General features: G+C 47.7%; 1 protein-coding gene across 7 annotated transcripts in view; it reads left to right on the forward strand.

Moving 5' to 3' along the window:
• Positions 1 to 14362, forward strand: part of PDYN (prodynorphin) — a 189120-nt gene extending 174758 nt beyond the window's left edge. For 6 of the 7 annotated variants that reach the window (XM_068263827.1, XM_068263828.1, XM_068263823.1 and 3 more), the window contains 2 exons: positions 4840 to 4994; positions 13252 to 14362. In XM_068263827.1, the coding sequence (XP_068119928.1) occupies positions 4866 to 4994; positions 13252 to 13962 (840 nt within the window). In that variant the 5' untranslated portion in view covers positions 4840 to 4865 and the 3' untranslated portion in view covers positions 13963 to 14362. The remainder of the gene's footprint in view (positions 1 to 4839; positions 4995 to 13251) is intronic. The other variant, XM_068263829.1, reaches the window with a different exon arrangement.
• The last annotated feature ends 4353 nt before the right edge of the window (positions 14363 to 18715 follow it).

The raw sequence follows: 18715 nt of genomic DNA on the forward strand, positions 1-18715 counted from the left end.
GGGATGCGGCGGGAGTCGATCCGGTGGCTAATCGAGCCACTGGATCGCACCGTGTATGCCCAGCATTACCCAATTAATCTGGGTAATTAGAATGCTTTAGAACAGCTTGGACTATTTGGAATAGTGTGGAACTGTGGCCTTTCCCACAGACTCTAACAGTTTGAGAAGGGTATGAATAATTTTGGACTGGACACTTTTTGCTCAAATGTAAATAAAAGCTGACAATTTTTTTTTTTCACAATAACGCCTCTTGTACATCTTCTTATCTTTTGGGAGGCACCCATGTCATTTTCCGTCAAAAAAGGACTTGCTGAATGAATAAAAGTAACTTTAAGTCAAAAGTTGCCAGGGGTATAAATAATCATGGGCAGCACTGTATCGTACATACCTCTAAATGTCCTTCACCTTTGAGGAGATAAGCCTACACTCCCAAATCCTTTATATTGATATTATTTACTATCCCTGGGCAGTGGGCTCCTCTTACTTATTTCACTAGGCTAGAGTCTCTTGTAATGTACTAATTTCTCCCATGCTTGGTCAGTGTATGGTTTAGGTACAAAGACATTACCACCCTGTCAGGGGCATAACTAGAGGGTAACAGCCCATGCGATCACAGGGCAACCCAGAGCTGTTTGGAGCCCCAACTACTAACCCTCCCTTCCTCCAACACAGGTCCCTATACTGCAGATCAGGTGGTTTTGTGGCTCCACTTGTTATGGGTGTGAAGATCATGATGGCCACACTTGTTTTATAACGCTTGTGAGATGGGCTCCAAGCTGTGAACAGCACTAAGGGGAGGCAAGGGAAGGGTTAGGAACCTTGGGGGCCCTCATCAAAGTTTTGCTGGAATTATAATTACATCACTGCATCCTGTCAGATATCTTCATTTGAAGAGGAAATGGGGGATATTTTATTTTCCTTTTACTATATAGTGAAACAGTTTCCTTAAAGAGAACCCGAGGTATGTTTAAAGAATGTTATCTGCATACAGAGGCTGGATCTGCCTATACAGCCCAGCCTCTGTTGCTATCCCAAACCCCACTAAGGTCCCCCTGCACTCTGCAATCCCTCATAAATCACAGCCGTGCTGTGAGGCTGTGTTTACATCTGTAGTGTCAGTCTCAGCTGCTCCCCCGCCTCCTGCATAGCTCCGGTCCCTGCCCCCGTCCCTTCCCTCCAATCAGCAGGGAGGGAAGGGATGCAGGCGGGGACTGAAGTTCTGCAGGAGGCGGGGAGAGCAGCAGACTGACACTATAGAGATAAACACAGCCAGCTCTGACAAGCTGTTTGTCAGCAGCGTGGCTGTGATTTATGAGGGATTGCAGAGTGCAGGGGGACCTTAGGGGGGTTTGGGATAGCAACAGAGGCTGGGCTGTATAGGCAGATCCAGCCTCTGTATGCAGATAATATTCTTCAAACCCACCTCGGGTTCTCTTTAAATAACTAGTTAATAAACGAGCAAATCTTCTACAGCAGGCTAAAGAGAAGCCATCTGGACCTTGAGCTTTTCCATTATTTTAAGAGCTTAATGGTTTTGAGTGTCTTTTTATCTCTAATAGGCTCATTGAGAACTTCTAGTGTATTTTGAGTGGCCTTAGGAAGGTTCTTTTATTCTAAAAGGTCTACAATGGCCCCTTCTAGAATTGTCATCAGGGTTTTTTTTTTTTTTTTTTTTTAGCACTTGCCATAACAGTCTTTAACGGTGTTATAAATTTTCGATCAGATGTTACCTCAACCTTAGGGATTCTAATTTGCTGTATTATATTTTATTTTATCTTCTAATTATGTTTTCTAGGAACCAGCTTGTCTGCATCTGCATGTTTTTAATATCTGGCGCTTATCCATCTAATTGCCCTGTAACTGTATGAGAAAATGTTAGGTTAAGTTGTGTCTACTTCTACTGAACTAGAATTCAAACGAATGTGAGGAGAATCCAAGTAGTTTGCTCCTGTGGCCTCTTGTCTGTATGGTGGTTGCTATCTCCTCCTCACGGTGCCGCACTTTCCAATTTCAAACTATTACAAATCTTCCTTACGGAGAGGTTCATTAAAAAATAATAATTATAATAATGATAATTAACAGTGCTCAGGAGGAAAAGCATCCGTGGTTTATAAACCAAACAACCACAACTGTGTATAGTAAAAGTACAAATGTATTTAATGACGTGTCCCAAAAATATAAAAACAAAACGCATCACCAGCGCCGCTGGGAGGGAAAATCTAGGGGATAACAATGATGTAAATAAATCATCATAAAGTGCCAGTGGAGGTAGATATACCTATCAAATAAATCACATCAATGACATGAAGCTAGCTATGGACAGCACTGTCTCCTTGGTGCAATTATTATAGTGATAATAAATAGTAAACTGTCGGTAGCAAGATAAAAAGTAAAATAACCTTCTCACCGTTCCAAAACACTGACCCTCTCAGCGTCCGCTGGCGATTAGACCTCACATGTATCGCACCTCCTACGGTGCTTCTTCGGAGATAAAAATTAAAAGACTGTATTCATCAAGGTTCTTTCTGTGCATTATGAATTTTGTCCACAAGATGGCCTTCATCATGATAGATACAGATTGCCACACATGCTTGCCTATTATTATTAATAATTATTATTATATATGTTACTATTTGTATTGCGACCTTACTTCTGTAAATGGCTACATGTTTAATTGTATTGTTGCCGGCCTCTCATTGCACTGACCCTCAGCATACAGCGTCATCGGGTGTGCGCTGCTCAGTTCATGTGACCGGATGGTCGCATGATGGAGCGACGCATAGGAGGCGTGGCCACGCCTCCTGCATCGATCAGCGGCGGCTCCAGCGAGTATTTATGGCGGCCCCTTTTCTTTTAATTTTTATCTCCGAGTTCACCTTAAAGCAGAATGAAACCCAGCATTTCTTCTTTGCTCTAAAAAATTATTTACAGCATATTATATACAACCAGCAGTTTTTTTTTTTACTAGAACAGCATTTAAAGGCTTACACACAGGACTGAAAAGTTCAGTGCAGAGAAATGTGGACGCATCTAAAGTGTAGATAATGTTATCTCTTGTTTACTTAATTGTATCAAGTGAGGAATGTGACACATTCTCTGACTGTGGAGAAGCTCCTGGACACAGACAGAAACTCAAAGCATTTCTGCCTTCAATACATAATGAATAAAATCAGTTATTAATAAAATGCAAAGTTAGCTCTGAAAAGCAAAAAACTGGACTTTTGGGAACGTATAATTTCTAAATGAATAATAATACCTATGCACAAAATGCAAATATGATAACCGTATGGCATATAAAAAGTAGGAAAACATTTTTTTTATTGAATATTATGTCAGGGTTTTATACAGGTTTTATACAGCTTTAATTCTGAAGCTCGCCATACAAACATTGTTCTGATCACCCAAATGGCCCTCACCAGCCAGCCATTATGCCCCTTTTGTGCCCCCCCCCCCCCCCTCCTCCCCCGAAAAAAATAAATAATTGGAAGCTGGAGCCGCCACTGCGGTGTGTTGCTTTTCTTGTGTGGCCATTACCTCTGATCACTCCAGAACCAGTAAGGCTGGCGAATAGCGAACAGAGGTGGTATGCAGTGACTCTGAAGATAATTCGAGGTAGGGTTGGTACAGAAGCGGAAGGCTGTGTATCTTGTGTGAGTGCAACGCCTGATGAATACCCGGGGTGTAGCATAATGTTTTGTGATGGACATTGTTTTGCTTGACAAAATAAAGCTATGTTACATTTTTAACCCTAAAAGACTCACTGGATGGTATGTTGTAACCATTCTATGATATGATCCCCACTACCAGAGTGAGCTAAACCAGTGCTGTCCAACATCATGGGCAGGGGGCGTGGCTAGCACTGGGTTTTTTTACTGGTGTCAATCATATATAAATTCTGTTAGCCTCAACTATGCATGTAGTCCCTTTGCACTGCAATGCTCATAGTAATAGTTCAATGATCAACAGAAACCCTCGTAGGTTTGCAAAAAGTGAAAGAAAACTTTATTCAAAGCTAGAGTGCATGCACCAAAGATCCCAATAAAACCATTAAAACCAAGAGCACACCACACTCTGCATTACGCACCTGCATACAGTCCCATTCACACCACACCTATAGGTACCGGTACCACAAACGAATAGCCGGCCTCTTCAGAGTGGGGAAAAAAGCAGGATGCAAATGCAGCAGTGGACCAAAATGGCCTATTAAAAGTATACAAAACCAGTGAGCTCACGTGACCACTTGGAGAGTCCCATTCACAAGTACATTATTCATCCGTAGGATATAGGTGGTCCCAGCAACTGGTTTGTGTAGCCCAGTATAAATAGCCAGTCCTATTTAGGGGGGGGGGGGGCATCTTCCGGTGTATGGATCTGGCCACTTGTGGGTACTCGCAGTCCATACACTCAAGGCTCAGCTAAAGGAGCGCTCCTTAACTCTTGAAAGGTGATCCCCGCCCACCTACGTGTTGTGCCTGCTTTGCACAAGCTGCATCGGGGTGTCAATGTCCAAGCTTCGAGGGCAGAGCCAAGCACAAACAAGAAGTAGGCCTGCTAGAGGAGGGGGACTGACACAGAGCAATAGTCCGGGCAGGCGAGTGCGGCCCACATCCATCCCGCAGTGCCAGTTGGACAGCACTACGCTAAACCATCACAACTTCCCCCAGGATGTCACAGTACAATATTCTTTTCTGATGTTGTTGATGGACCAGAAGGAGAGGACAGTATACACCATAGTTTTGTTTCTGACCTCACAGAGTTCACTATGACGGAGCCACCATGCTATGCTGAGGGCCAAATGCTCTTCCATTCCCCAGTTATTGATCTTCTCCTTGTCTCCAGTTACAGAGCGCCATCATCTGACCACTATGGGATTACTGCTTCTGATCATGCTGTTGAGCCTCTCTGCTCCAAGGGCCAGTTGTGTGGACTGTGTGTCGTGGTGCTTCTCCTGTGCAATGCAGCTGCGCTACGCCAACACAAACTTCAACGCTCTGGTAGGTTTCATGGCAGTAAAAAATATATAACTGAATGTACATCTCTGTTTTTATTTATTCATTTTTTTTAATCTGTAAAAGGGCAGGGAAAGGGTAGAACCCAGGATTGCCAAATCATTCTTTCAAATAGTAACAAATCTAAGCTCATTCACCTTTCCACACGCTCTTCTGATGCAGCCCCACTGTGCCATTCTCTCCACTGGTTACCCATTACCCAGAGGATCCAGTTCAAACTCCTGACTCTAACATACAAAGCCCTCCACGAGTTGTCTCCTCCTTACATCTCCTCACTAATCTCAAGATATTGTCCCTCCCGCAACCTTCGCTCCTCCCAAGAAATTCTCCTGGCCTCTAAGCTGATCACCTCCTCTCATGCTCGCATCCAGGACTTTACACGAGCATCAGCCCTTATCTGGAACTCTCTTCCACAGCCTGTACGTCATGCTCCAAACCTGGACATCTTCAAACGCACTCTTAAAACACACCTTTTCAGACAAGCTTATAACATTCTATAGCCCTTTATTTACTTGTCACAATGTAATCAGAGGCAAAGAATCACTGCCTCATCCATCCTCCACCCCCTTACCTAGTGTGTCCCCCACTACCCATTAGATTGTAAGCTCGCAAGGGCAGGGTCATCCTCCTAATGTTTACTGTTTTTGTAACAATATTTGTGCTGCTTGGAACTCTGCTGTATATTTGTTAGTTGTATCTATGTTCCCCTTGTCGTTTTATTGTGCTTTGTAAAGCGCTGCGGAATATGTTGGCGCTATATAAATAAAAAATAATAATAATAATAAGCTACAGTATGAATATGTGGCTACTTACATGGGCAGCACGGTGGTGTAGTGGTTTGTGCTCTAGCCTTGCAGAGCTGGCTTCCAGGTTTGAATTCCAGCCAGGGCACTATCTGCATGGAGGTTGTATGTTTTCCCTGTTTTTGCATGGGGTTCCTCCATGCACTCCGGTTTCCTCCTACATCCCAACAAAAACATACAGACAGGGGTGTAACTAGAAATCACTGAGCCCCCTGAGAAACTATGGATGGGGTCTCCAGTATAGGTTAGCCAGAAAAAGGTACCCCAGTATAGGTTAGCCAGCCATAGGTGCCCCGGTAAAGGTTAGCCAGCTATAGGTGCCCCAGTATAGGTAGCCAGGCATAGGTGCCCCGGTAAAGGTTAGCCAGCTATAGGTGCCCCAGTATAGGTAGCCAGGCATAGGTGCCCCGGTAAAGGTTAGCCAGCTATAGGTGCCCCAGTATAGGTAGCCAGGCATAGGTGCCCTCAATATAGGTTAGCCAGCTTTAAGTTCCCCAGTATAGGTTAGCTAGCAATAGGTTCCGCAGTATAAGTTAGCCAGCTATAAGTGCCCCCAGTATAAGTTAGTTAGCCAGCTATAGGCGCCTCTGTAATACTCACGTTGCTCTGTTGTCCCGGTGTCCTTCGGTACCCGCACGCGCGCGCACTTCCGGCTATGGGTTGTTGCCTATGGCTGGGGGTGTGCGTGAGGTCGTGCGCGGTTGCGTTGTGTGTCGCGCACGCATGCGCGGGACGCGATGCAGACCGCGCGTAAGGTCACACGCGTGCGCCGGAAATGACGCATGGGAGCGCGAGCGCGCATGCGTCAAAATGGACGCATCCGAACGCGTATGCGCAGGCGCGGAAATTCTGGCGCCAATTTCGGGTATAAAAGACCTCCCCCAGCCAACGTCCAGTGCTGTTTGTTCTTACAGCTAGTGTGAACGCCTTCTCTGGAAGTACTTGCTCTTGATCCTGTTTCCTGTTGACGACCCGGCTTGTTTGACTCCTCTTGATCTCCACTCCCTTGGCTTGACCCTGCTTGTCCCGGATTACTCTGTCTGCTGCCTGCCTCGACCTCGGCCTGTACCCCGGATTACTCTGTCTGCTGCCTGCCTCGACCTCGGCCTGTACCCCGGATTACTCTGTCTGCTGCCTGCCTCGACCTCGGCCTGTACCCCGGATTACTCTGTCTGCTGCCTGCCTCGACCTCGGCCTGATTACTCTGTTTACCGGACTACCTCATCATCTCCACAGTGTGGTATCAGTTCTCTCAACCACTAGTGAGGCTATCCCAGTTTGCGACCTGGTGGGCACTAGGCTGCGAAATCCAGGGCGACCCCCTCGGGTCGTTACTGGCGAAGACCCGTGGTCACTTAGATTCCGCATCTGGGCAACACCTCATCCCTAGTGGAAGGGTCAACTGGTCTCTGGACTTTCTCCATCTCAGCCACTCAGCCTAACAGATACAAACAGCCTAAACAATGAATACCACTGGAGATGACTCCACGATGGACCAACTCTGTCGGCAAATTGCTGAACTAAGCATTTCAGTTCAAGGGATTCAGCAGGACTGTTTTCAGCTCCAGACCCAGGTGAGGGACTTAGCCGCAACTCCTGCACCTGCACCGGTTGTAACCCTGCCTGTTCCGGAACGGGAACCTAAGATCCCTTTGCCAGCAAGATTCTCAGGAGACCGCCAACAATTTAGAGTGTTTAAAGGTGCCTGCCTCCTCTTTTTCTCTCTTCAACCCCGCACCTATTCTTCTGAGACGATTAAGGTTGGCACCATCATATCCCTGCTCCAGGGGGAACCTCTGGCCTGGGCCTTGCAGTTACGGGAAAATCAGGATCCTGCCGTTAACACTGTTACCAGTTTCTTTACGGCTTTGGCCGAATTGTATGACGACCCTGGTCGGGCAGAATCTGCTGAGGCTGCCTTGCGCGCTCTTCAGCAAGGTAGAAGGCCGGTGGAAGAATACGTCACTGACTTTCGGCGATGGTGTGGGGATACGCAGTGGGATGACGCTGCTCTTAAGAGTCAATTCAGACTAGGACTCAGTAGTCAATTGAAGGACGAAGTGGCTCGAGTAGGAATGCCGGCTACGCTTAAAGACTTAATTAAACTGGTCATACCCATTGACAGACGTTTCAGAGAAAGACGACAAGAGAAGATGGGAATCGTCCGTCCTTCCTGGGGTACATCCTCTGGCGTACCGTCTCTCCCTCCAACTCATAATGTGTCCTCTGAGTCCCCAGATCCTGAGGAACCAGAGCCGATGCAAATCGGGTTAGCCAGACCGTCACTGTCATCTGAAGAACGGCAGCGCCGCCGTATCTCCAATCTGTGCTTATATTGTGGAGCTTCAGGTCACTTCCTCAACGCCTGCCCGGTGAGGCCATCAAGTAAGGAATCTGAATCTACTAGATCCTTCTCTAAGAAAGCCGTTGGGATTTCCTCTCATGTCCCCTTGTTTTTATCTTTACAGGGGCCAAGAGGAGTGACAAGAATTAAAGCCATCCTGGACTCCGGGGCCTGTTCTTGCTTTATTGACTCTGAGTTAGCCCACCTACTTAATCTCCCCATCCGGAACAAGAGTCAGGCCCTTCCTATACAACTTGCTGACGGGTCCTCCATCTGCTCCGGACCTATCACACAAGAAACCTTACCTCTGCTGATCTCAACTTCTTCCGAACATCAAGAGTACTTGACCTTTGATTTACTTCCATCTCCATTATTCCCCATCATCCTTGGCATACCCTGGTTGCGGGCTCACAACCCCGAGATAGACTGGACTTCAGGTGTGGTGCAGTTTACCTCCAAATACTGTCAACGCTTCTGTCTACCTAACATTGGTCATCTCTTATCCCTTAAACACATCAAAAAAGACCTGATTCCTACTGTATATCTAGACTTCCTGGATGTGTTTGATGAAAAGGCGGCAGACTCGCTTCCGCCACACCGCATCTATGATTGCCCTATTGAACTTCTTCCTGGAGCTGAGATTCCATTTGGTCGTATCTACCCTTTGTCTGATCCTGAAACTGAGGTACTCAAGAACTATATCAACGATAATCTACAGAAGGGCTTTATCCGTCCGTCAACTTCTCCCGCAGGCGCAGGCATCTTCTTTGTGGAGAAAAAGGATGGATCTCTCCGTCCCTGCATAGATTATAGAGACCTTAATAAAATCACAATCAAGAACCGTTATCCTCTGCCGCTTATCCCTGATCTGTTCCAACAGTTCCGTTCAGCCAAGGTGTTTACTAAACTGGATCTCCGTGGTGCCTATAATTTAGTAAGAATACGGGAGGGAGATGAATGGAAGACGGCCTTTCGCTCCAGATTCGGCCATTTTGAATATACCGTCATGCCATTTGGGCTGTGCAATGCCCCTGCCACCTTTCAACATCTGGTCAACGACATTTTCAGAGATTTCATTGATTCTTTCATGATTGTGTACTTGGACGACATCTTGATCTTCTCCTCCTGTCTTGAAGAACATAGGAAGCATGTCCGAAAGGTCCTCAACAGACTACGGGTGCATGGACTCTTTGCCAAAGCTGAGAAATGTGAGTTTGAAAAGGCAAATATTCAATTTCTAGGTCTCTTCATCTCTTCGGAAGGAGTCTCTATGGATCCTCAGAAAGTGTCTGCCATCTTGGAATGGCCAGCCCCCTCAGATAAGAAAGGGGTTCAGCGATTCATCGGATTCGCTAATTTTTATCGCAGATTCATCAAGAACTTCTCTGCCATTGTGGGACCCATCACCCGGCTAACTAAAGCTCATTGTACCTTTTCCTGGACACAGGAAGCTCAAATTGCTTTTGAAAGACTCAAGAGACTCTTTATCTCCGCTCCTGTCTTGAAACATGCCGATCATACCCAACCCTATATCCTAGAAGTGGACGCGTCTGAAACCGCTGCTGGAGCAGTACTTTCTCAGCGGTTTGGCCCCAAAGCCTTGCTTCACCCGATTGCGTTCTTTTCCAGGAAGTTAAGTCCAGCTGAGAAGAATTATGATATAGGGGACAAAGAACTTCTAGCAATTAAGCTGGCCCTGGAAGAGTGGAGGTATCTTCTGGAAGGAGCCTTGCATCCGATCTTGGTCTACACAGATCATAAAAACTTAGAATACCTACGTACTGCCAAGAGACTCCGCCCTCGACAAGCCCGGTGGGCACTGTTCTTCTCCCGGTTCGAGTTCCATATTACTTATCGCCCTGGTTCTAAGAATAGCAAGGCCGACGCCTTATCTCGCATGTTCTTTGAAGAAGAAACAGTGCCAATTCCCAATACTATCCTGGCACATAAGAATTTCTTGCTTATCCAGTCAGACCTCCTTTCCCGGATCAAACAGGCTTCAAGTTCTCTCCAATCTGATCAGACTCAAGAGTGTCACTATCAAGAAGGAATATTTGTGCATGAAGACAGGATTTTCGTCCCACAAGATCTGAGACTGGAAGTTTTACAAATGTTCCATGATCACAAGCTGGCCGGACACTTTGGGTGCGCTAAAACTCTGGAAATGCTGCGGAGGAGCTTTTGGTGGCCAGAAATCAAAGCTGATTGCTTTAACTATGTATCTGCATGTCCTACTTGTGCTAGATCAAAGGCCCTGCGATCTAAACCTTGGGGGTTACTTTCTCCATTGCCTATTCCAAACCGTCCCTGGGAAATGATTGCAATGGACTTTATTGTGGAGTTACCCCCTTCTGCTGGCAATACTGTCATCCTTGTGGTGGTGGATCGCCTGACAAAGATGTCTCATTTCATCGCACTCAAAAAAGTTCCTTCCGCAGTCACTACAGCTGAAGTCTTTATCAGAGAGATTGTAAGATTACATGGCCTGCCCTCCGACGTGGTGTCTGATAGAGGGGTACAGTTCACCTCCAAGTTTTGGCAGGAATTATGCAGGCAGTTGGGAATCCAGTCCTCCATGTCTTCTGGTTATCACCCGCAATCAAATGGACAGACCGAGAGGACAAATCAGACACTCGAGCAGTACCTTCGCTGTTTTACTTCATCTACACAAGACGATTGGTCCTCACTATTACCTTTAGCTGAATTTGCCTATAACAACGCTCAACACTCAGCCACTAAGCAATCACCTTTCCTGGCAAATTTTGGTTTTCATCCAACAGTTTTTCCTCTAGTTACTACGGAGTCAACGGTACCTAAGGTTCAAGAAAGAATAGTTTGGCTCTCTGAAAACTTTAAAGCACTTCAGAAGAACCTTCAACAGGCGCAGGAAAGGGCTAAACACTTTGCCGATAAAAAAAGGAAGGAATGTCCAAGACTGGAGCCTGGGGACCAAGTATGGTTATCCACAACCAATCTGAAACTCCGCTGCCCCTCCAGAAAACTGGGTCCTAAGTATATCGGTCCATTCTCTATCTTGAGGAAGATCAATGAGGTGGCATTTAAACTTTCGTTACCTGATACGTTACGAGTACATCCAGTATTCCATGTGTCATGCCTTAAGAAGGTGGTCTCAGATTCTGTTCCTGGTAGGAGTGTCAATTTTCCTGAACCAATCCTTGTGGATGGGAGAGAGGAATTTGAAGTAGAAAAGATCCTTGACTCTAGGAAAAAAGGAAGATCTATACAATACTTGATTAAATGGCTTGGCTTTGGGCTAGAAGAAAATTCTTGGGAACCAGCTTGTAACATCAATGCACCAAGATTAGTGAAGGCGTTCCACAAGGCTCATCCTGAAAAACCGTCTCCTGTAGGCATTCGGAGACTGCCTCTAAGGGGGGGGCAATGTAATACTCACGTTGCTCTGTTGTCCCGGTGTCCTTCGGTACCCGCACGCGCGCGCACTTCCGGCTATGGGTTGTTGCCTATGGCTGGGGGTGTGCGTGAGGTCGTGCGCGGTTGCGTTGTGTGTCGCGCACGCATGCGCGGGACGCGATGCAGACCGCGCGTAAGGTCACACGCGTGCGCCGGAAATGACGCATGGGAGCGCGAGCGCGCATGCGTCAAAATGGACGCATCCGAACGCGTATGCGCAGGCGCGGAAATTCTGGCGCCAATTTCGGGTATAAAAGACCTCCCCCAGCCAACGTCCAGTGCTGTTTGTTCTTACAGCTAGTGTGAACGCCTTCTCTGGAAGTACTTGCTCTTGATCCTGTTTCCTGTTGACGACCCGGCTTGTTTGACTCCTCTTGATCTCCACTCCCTTGGCTTGACCCTGCTTGTCCCGGATTACTCTGTCTGCTGCCTGCCTCGACCTCGGCCTGTACCCCGGATTACTCTGTCTGCTGCCTGCCTCGACCTCGGCCTGTACCCCGGATTACTCTGTCTGCTGCCTGCCTCGACCTCGGCCTGTACCCCGGATTACTCTGTCTGCTGCCTGCCTCGACCTCGGCCTGATTACTCTGTTTACCGGACTACCTCATCATCTCCACAGTGTGGTATCAGTTCTCTCAACCACTAGTGAGGCTATCCCAGTTTGCGACCTGGTGGGCACTAGGCTGCGAAATCCAGGGCGACCCCCTCGGGTCGTTACTGGCGAAGACCCGTGGTCACTTAGATTCCGCATCTGGGCAACACCTCATCCCTAGTGGAAGGGTCAACTGGTCTCTGGACTTTCTCCATCTCAGCCACTCAGCCTAACAGCCTCAGTGTAGGTTAGCCAGCTATAGGTGCCCCAGTATAGGTTAGCCAGCTATAGGTGCCCTCAATATAGGTAGCCAGGCATAGGTGCCCCCGGTATAGTTTAGCCAGCTATATAGGTGCCCCAGTATAGGTTAGCCAGCTTTAGGTTCACCAGTATAGGTTAGCTAGCTATAGGTTCCGCAGTATAGGTTAGCCAGCTATAAGTGCCCCCAGTATAAGTTAGCCAGCTATAGGTGCCTCAGTATAGGTTACCCGCAGTATAGATAGCCTGGGGGGGGAACAGCAGACACGCATCGGCGGGAGGGGGGCCCCGACAACCCCCCCCCCTCCGTCACCTAGGGCCCCACCTTTAGCGCTCTTCCCTCCAGTAATTAACGCAGTGGGCAGGCGGGGGACGCTAAATCACCTCTTCCTGGCTCCAGGCGACGGAGCTCTGCGTGCATCTTCTACATCACCCCAATGCCAATGAGTGACTACTTCCTGATTATCCGTAATCAGCACCAGATGCCATTATCTATAACCACACCCCCTAACAATGCGATATGCTAAAAGGTTGTTAGGTCCTGGGTCCTGACATCACTCCGTGGGAGGGGGGTTTCATCACCACAGTATCAGCTACACAGAACCCCCTGATGATCTATTTGAGAAAAGGTAAAGATTTTTTATGGGAATTGGGGTATCAGCTACTGATTGGGATGAAGTTCAATCCTTGGTTAAAATTCCTTTTTATAACCATTTATGTCATGAATGAACATCTTGATACTGTGCTCCAGTAAGTGCTCCAGTAAGAAAACTTAACTGTACACTGTGTTTTTTGTTGTTGTTTTTTTTGCAGGTCTGCTCCTTGCAGTGTGAAGGGTCCCTGACATCTTTTTCCGAGTGGGACCGATGTGAGAAGATCCTGTCTCCTTTAGGAACCTTCTTTGAAGTCACAAAAAGGGAGCAGGAGAAAGTACCCACCCCCATAGACTTAATGGAGGTGCCAGACAAGCGCTACGGAGGATTTATGAAAAAGCTGGACAAGAATAAGGTCTTCTTCATTTCACCAAAACGAGAGAGTGGCATCTTCAAAGTAGAGGATGGCAAACCATACGGTGGCTTTTTACACAAGTACGGAGAGAGGGAATTGCTGGACACAGCCGAGCCAGAGCAGGAGACAGAGATCAGTGAGGAATCAGAGGAGCACAACCAGGCATGGAGCACCAAAGATGAGAGGAAGCGTTACGGAGGGTTTCTGCGCAAATACCCCAAGAGGAGCCTGGACAACTTACAAGGTAGAGGAGATATGAAGAGAAGGTTGATGCTGGATCCAGAGATGGTCCCAGAGCAAGGGTTGGAAGAAGTGGAGACAGAGCAGGGGGTGGAAACAGAACACGGGGTGGCAGAACTTCAGAAGCGCTATGGAGGATTCATGCGCAGGATCCGCCCCAAACTAAAGTGGGACAATCAGAAGAGATATGGTGGCTTCCTGCGACGCCAGTTTAAGGTCACTGCGAGGTCAGAGGAGGAGCCTAGCACCTTTTCCGGCGAATTGTCTGATGTTTAAGAAATGTATTTATGTGTTCTCATGTAATCAGGAGGTGGTGGAAGGGGTAAGCTCAAATAAGAACCACTAAATCTGCTTTTCACTTGTTACGACTTCCTTTAAGATGGCCCTGTCTACTAGAAAAAGTGCAAACAGATGTTCTCTGAGATGAAACAAGTATGCAGCCTATCTGTTCACTGGAATCTACGCCTCCGGTCCCTATAGAATAGATAGGCTGTGTGTTGGGTCATCTCAGAAAATGGTTACCTGTATTGTCAACAGCAATTTTTCCATTTCAGAAATTCTTCGTTAATTTATAACAGAGACAAAAAGAAATCACATTCTGGGTTCCAGAATGACTCAAATGTGGATGTAAACAGATAATACTGCTCACAATATAAATAAAAGTTCAGCAAGTCAGTTTGAAATGGTTGACGTCAGTTGCGACATGTGTGGTGACAAGCCAAGGCATGAAGGAATCATAGTATAGTTTGGATCTAGAACAGAACCCCCTAAAGCTGTAGAAAGTACAATTTACAAACAGTGCTGGTTTTAGTTACAAAAAGACTCCCGGGCAAAATTACACCCCCCCCCCCCCCCCCCCGCAAAAAACCTGACCCCTCCCCTTTAAGCTGCAATAGGAGCCCCTTTGTTTCTTGCCAAATTTACCCATCAACAGATAGGGCCCTTCCCCTTCCCCCAGGTCCACCCTCATAGTTGTTGTGGTCTCAGGGCCCCTGCAAAGTTTCAGCTACTGTAGCAACTCGCCTGTCCCAACTGGTGTGTTGCTCCATTAGTCCGTGCCTCCACGCATTCCGAAATTCAAACAATCATTTCCAATAATTTATACGAAAAATTGTACGTTTGTAAATGATCAGTCAGAAAATCGTATTATTAGTGGCCACCTTTACATATTTGGTAAATGTTAAGCCCCCTTCCTCCTGTCCACCCTGCTGCCTCAAGAAAGAGAACCAAATTTCCCATGCAGAGGCGGGACAAGGTCCTCCAGCACCCAAGGCTGAGACACCAAATTGTGCCCCTTCATCCCTCCCACCACAGCCGTTACACACTGATTGCTATTAGATTAAGTAGCGCCCCAGGACTCCCAACCCCGAAATACCTTCACCTGTAGTTATCGGGCTTGCAGTCACTGACATGTATCCCCTTTTCTTATATATCTCTGCTTCAAACATGATAGCTATTGAGTTGTGCGCCCCCTAATGATAGCTGATTGAGTTGTGCGCCCCCTCCTACACTGCGCCCTGGGGCTGAAGCCTCTGCCGCCTCTGCCTTGTCCCAGCCCTGTTCCCATGCTAGGAAAAATCTAGATCTCCTGGGATCCCTGACTGGCCAGGAGGGTGCGTTTGCGATGTTATTTAAGGATAGTATTGTGAAGTGATAATACAATACACTGAATTCTCATGTGCCTGTCAAACCTCTCCTGAGCCTGATCTCCCTCTGCTTAGCCTAATTTTAATCTCACCGCCTATCCTATGCCTAACTCGAATCTTTCTCCTCTCTACTGTGCCTAATATTAACCAAAACCAAATTCCCCCCCGCCCCTATACTGATGTTAATTAAGCAAGTATCTCCAATTTCTTGGATTCTTCTGTGTCGGCCTAACCTCTCCCGAGTATGACCTCTCTGTGCTTAGCCTTCTCTGAACCTCCCGACCCTTCAATACACCTTATATCTTCTCCCCTTCTTCTTGCATTAGTGTGAGCGCCCTTTCACACTGGGGTGGGGTGGTGCAGTGCCGTATTTTTACCGCACCCCACCGCAGGGTAATGTTTTACTATAGGGCCTTTCATACCGACCAAGTACGGCGCGATGCAACAGAAGTGACATTTTCGCCACATCCCCGATGTGAGGGCAAATCTATGTTGCTTTACGGTGACCTGCGGCAACATATGGCGGACTTGACTTCATATAAGTCTATGGTGTTGTGCGCGTTTTAAAACGACCACCACAAGTTTTACGCGTCACGCATGCACGGAAGCGTATTTTAGCAAATACATGATCGCTTTGCCAACAGGAAGTGAGCGGCACTTCCTAATTGGCTGGGTGCCAGATGGGGATTACCGCATACTAACGCGGTAATCCCCGAAGGCCTGTTTGTGGAGTGCACCAATCTGCTCCAATCCGCAGTCTGAAACCGTCCTTAACCATTACCAAAATCCCCAACCCCTTTCTGGATAGCCCAAACTTTATATTTTACATATTACTTAACCCTTTGCCACCCATGTTCCTGCTACTTACCTAGCCCTTAACCTAAGCCTAACCCAAAGTAGATTCCTGTACACAAGCTCTAACTTATCTCCTCATTTGTCATTTATAGCCGTAACCCAGCCTGATACTTTCACCTAATCCTAACCATTCACTCTATCCTATCCTTAACCACTTCCACACCATGAAATTTTATGCTGATCTGTGCAGCTTGGGCTCTCCAGCCCACAGCACAGATCAGCTAGCAGCCAGGGCGATCAGACTTCCCCCCTTTTTTCCCCACTAGGGGGATGTCCTGCTGGGGGGGTCTGATCGCCGCCGGCTGCTTGCGCTTGCGGGGGGGGGGGCTCTTCAAAGCCCCCCTCCGCAGCGCTTCCTGGTCTCCTTCCCCTTCCCTCCCTCTCCCTCCCCCTGTGAGCGGCGCAGGACGGATTTCCGTCCTGCGCCTGATGGGATAGGCTTTAGCCTATCAGATGGCGGTGATCCCCGGCCAATCAGAGGCCGGGGATCGCCGATCTCCTCTACGGCGCTGCTGCGCAGCAGCGCCGTATACATGTAAACACCGGGGAAGATCTTCCCCGTGTGTTTACATTTACCCTGCGAGCCGCCGATCGGCTCGCAGGGTGTTCACGGAGACACCCTCCGTGAACTGACATGGAACGTTTCCATGGTATACACTTCAGGATTCAGGGGCGTGTATATACGCTCCGAGAATCCGGAAGTGGTTAAAGAAACAGGAATAGTTTAGTAAATACTCTTAAGTACAGATGTATATATTTCAATGCTTATCTCTTTGTTTACTGTTATCAAATTCCTTTCACACTTAGGCCTCTTTTCCATGGGCAGTTGAACTGTGTGCTCAGCAAGCAGTTACCAGGCAGCAGTGAGCAGTATCCTGGCAGCAATGAGCAGTTACCAAGTGTAATGAATAGCGGAGATGCCGCCGCGCGGTCTGGCGGCGGGGCGGCTGTCTCCGCGTTCAGGCCAGCGGTTTCCGCACAGCAGCATGCGTCTGGTTTGCCTGGGCCTTCTAGTGCACACAGATGGAGAGCTACGCGAGCGCGTGCTAGAAGACAGGACCTTTATGCCAGCAGGAGAGGTATCAGCTGATCAGGACGATCAGCTGATTCCAGCGGAACTCCTGATTGGCTGAATGGCTGGGGGCGGCGCTGAGGAGCGCTGTAGTATATATAGATCTTGCTGGTCAGTTGCTGGTTGTCTGCCGTTGCGAATACTTACGTGTGAGCACTCAGACCTCAGTCAGATCCTACAGTGTGTTAGAACTAGGCGGACCTGGGAATTCACACTTAGCCAGATTACGCTTTTGTTAATTACTGTGTTATACTTTAGACCAGTTCCAAGGTGTTGAGACCAAGGACCTCACACCCAAGTTTAGGATTGCTGTGTCATTGCTGTGTTGTACCTTAGACCAGTTCCAGGGTGTTGAGACCAAGGACCTCACACCCAAGCTTAGGATTCTGTGTCATTGCTGTGTTATACCTTAGACCAGTTCCGGGGTGTTGAGACCAAGGACCTCACACCCAAGCTTAGGATTACTGTGTCATTGCTGTGTTATACTTTAGACCAGTTCCAGGGTGTTGAGACCAAGGACCTCACACCCAAGCATAGGATACTGTGTTATTCCTTAGACTAGTTCCTGGGTGTCGAGACCAAGGACCTATCACCCCAGACTAGGATTATGTTTTATATCTGTTATGACCATTTGCTCTGTTGACCTCTCTCTTGCTTTCTGATTCGGTACCTCTGCCTATCTGCCTACCAGTTGCCAACCTTGCCTGTACCCGGTTACCGAATCAGCCTCCTGTCTTTGTTCCTTATCTGCTCGTGTGTTACCGACCTGGCCTGCCCGACCCTTCTGGCTGTCACTCATCCCTTGAGTGTTCAGTCTGTCTGTACTACCCGTGACACTATTCCACCAAGTGTCAGTTAGCTGCAAGGACCTCTTGCTCCTCAGAGAGTCCTTCCTGCAGTGCAGCCAGTGGCCTCTATCCCATAGGAGTCCGCTGGCTGCAGTACAGTCTGATTACCAGTTTACCAGGGAATCACTGGCTGCCAGATTATCTCTATCCCCTCTCTTAAGGAGATAGTCCCTGCACAGCCGAGGGCCACCTGCTCCTCAGGTGGTCTCTGGCCAAAGTTATCTGTGTCTCCCGCCCCACGGGAGATAGCCTACAGTTGCACCAAACACTTACACTTCATTAGGTGTCCAGAGGTTAGTCATACTTGTATTATTGGTGATTCTGCAGATCATCCATAATCAGGTATACATCTGTATTGTTGATGATTCTGCAGATCATCAATAATCAGATTCTCTCTGTGTGCTGACACCGATCGTTACACCAAGCAGCAGCAAGCAGTTATGTGAGTTCAATTGCCCATTGAAAAGAGGCCTTACTGACGCCAAATCTGACAGACTACTTAATCATGAGGGGAGGGGGGTTCCCTCACACTACATCTGTTAAACCTGTGTGAGAGAAAGCTCTCACTGGCAGCTCCGTGTCTCTGAATGAGCTTTCTGCACGAGAGC

This window comes from Hyperolius riggenbachi, chromosome 12, assembly GCF_040937935.1.
Source record: "Hyperolius riggenbachi isolate aHypRig1 chromosome 12, aHypRig1.pri, whole genome shotgun sequence".
NCBI classification, from domain to species: domain Eukaryota; kingdom Metazoa; phylum Chordata; class Amphibia; order Anura; family Hyperoliidae; genus Hyperolius; species Hyperolius riggenbachi.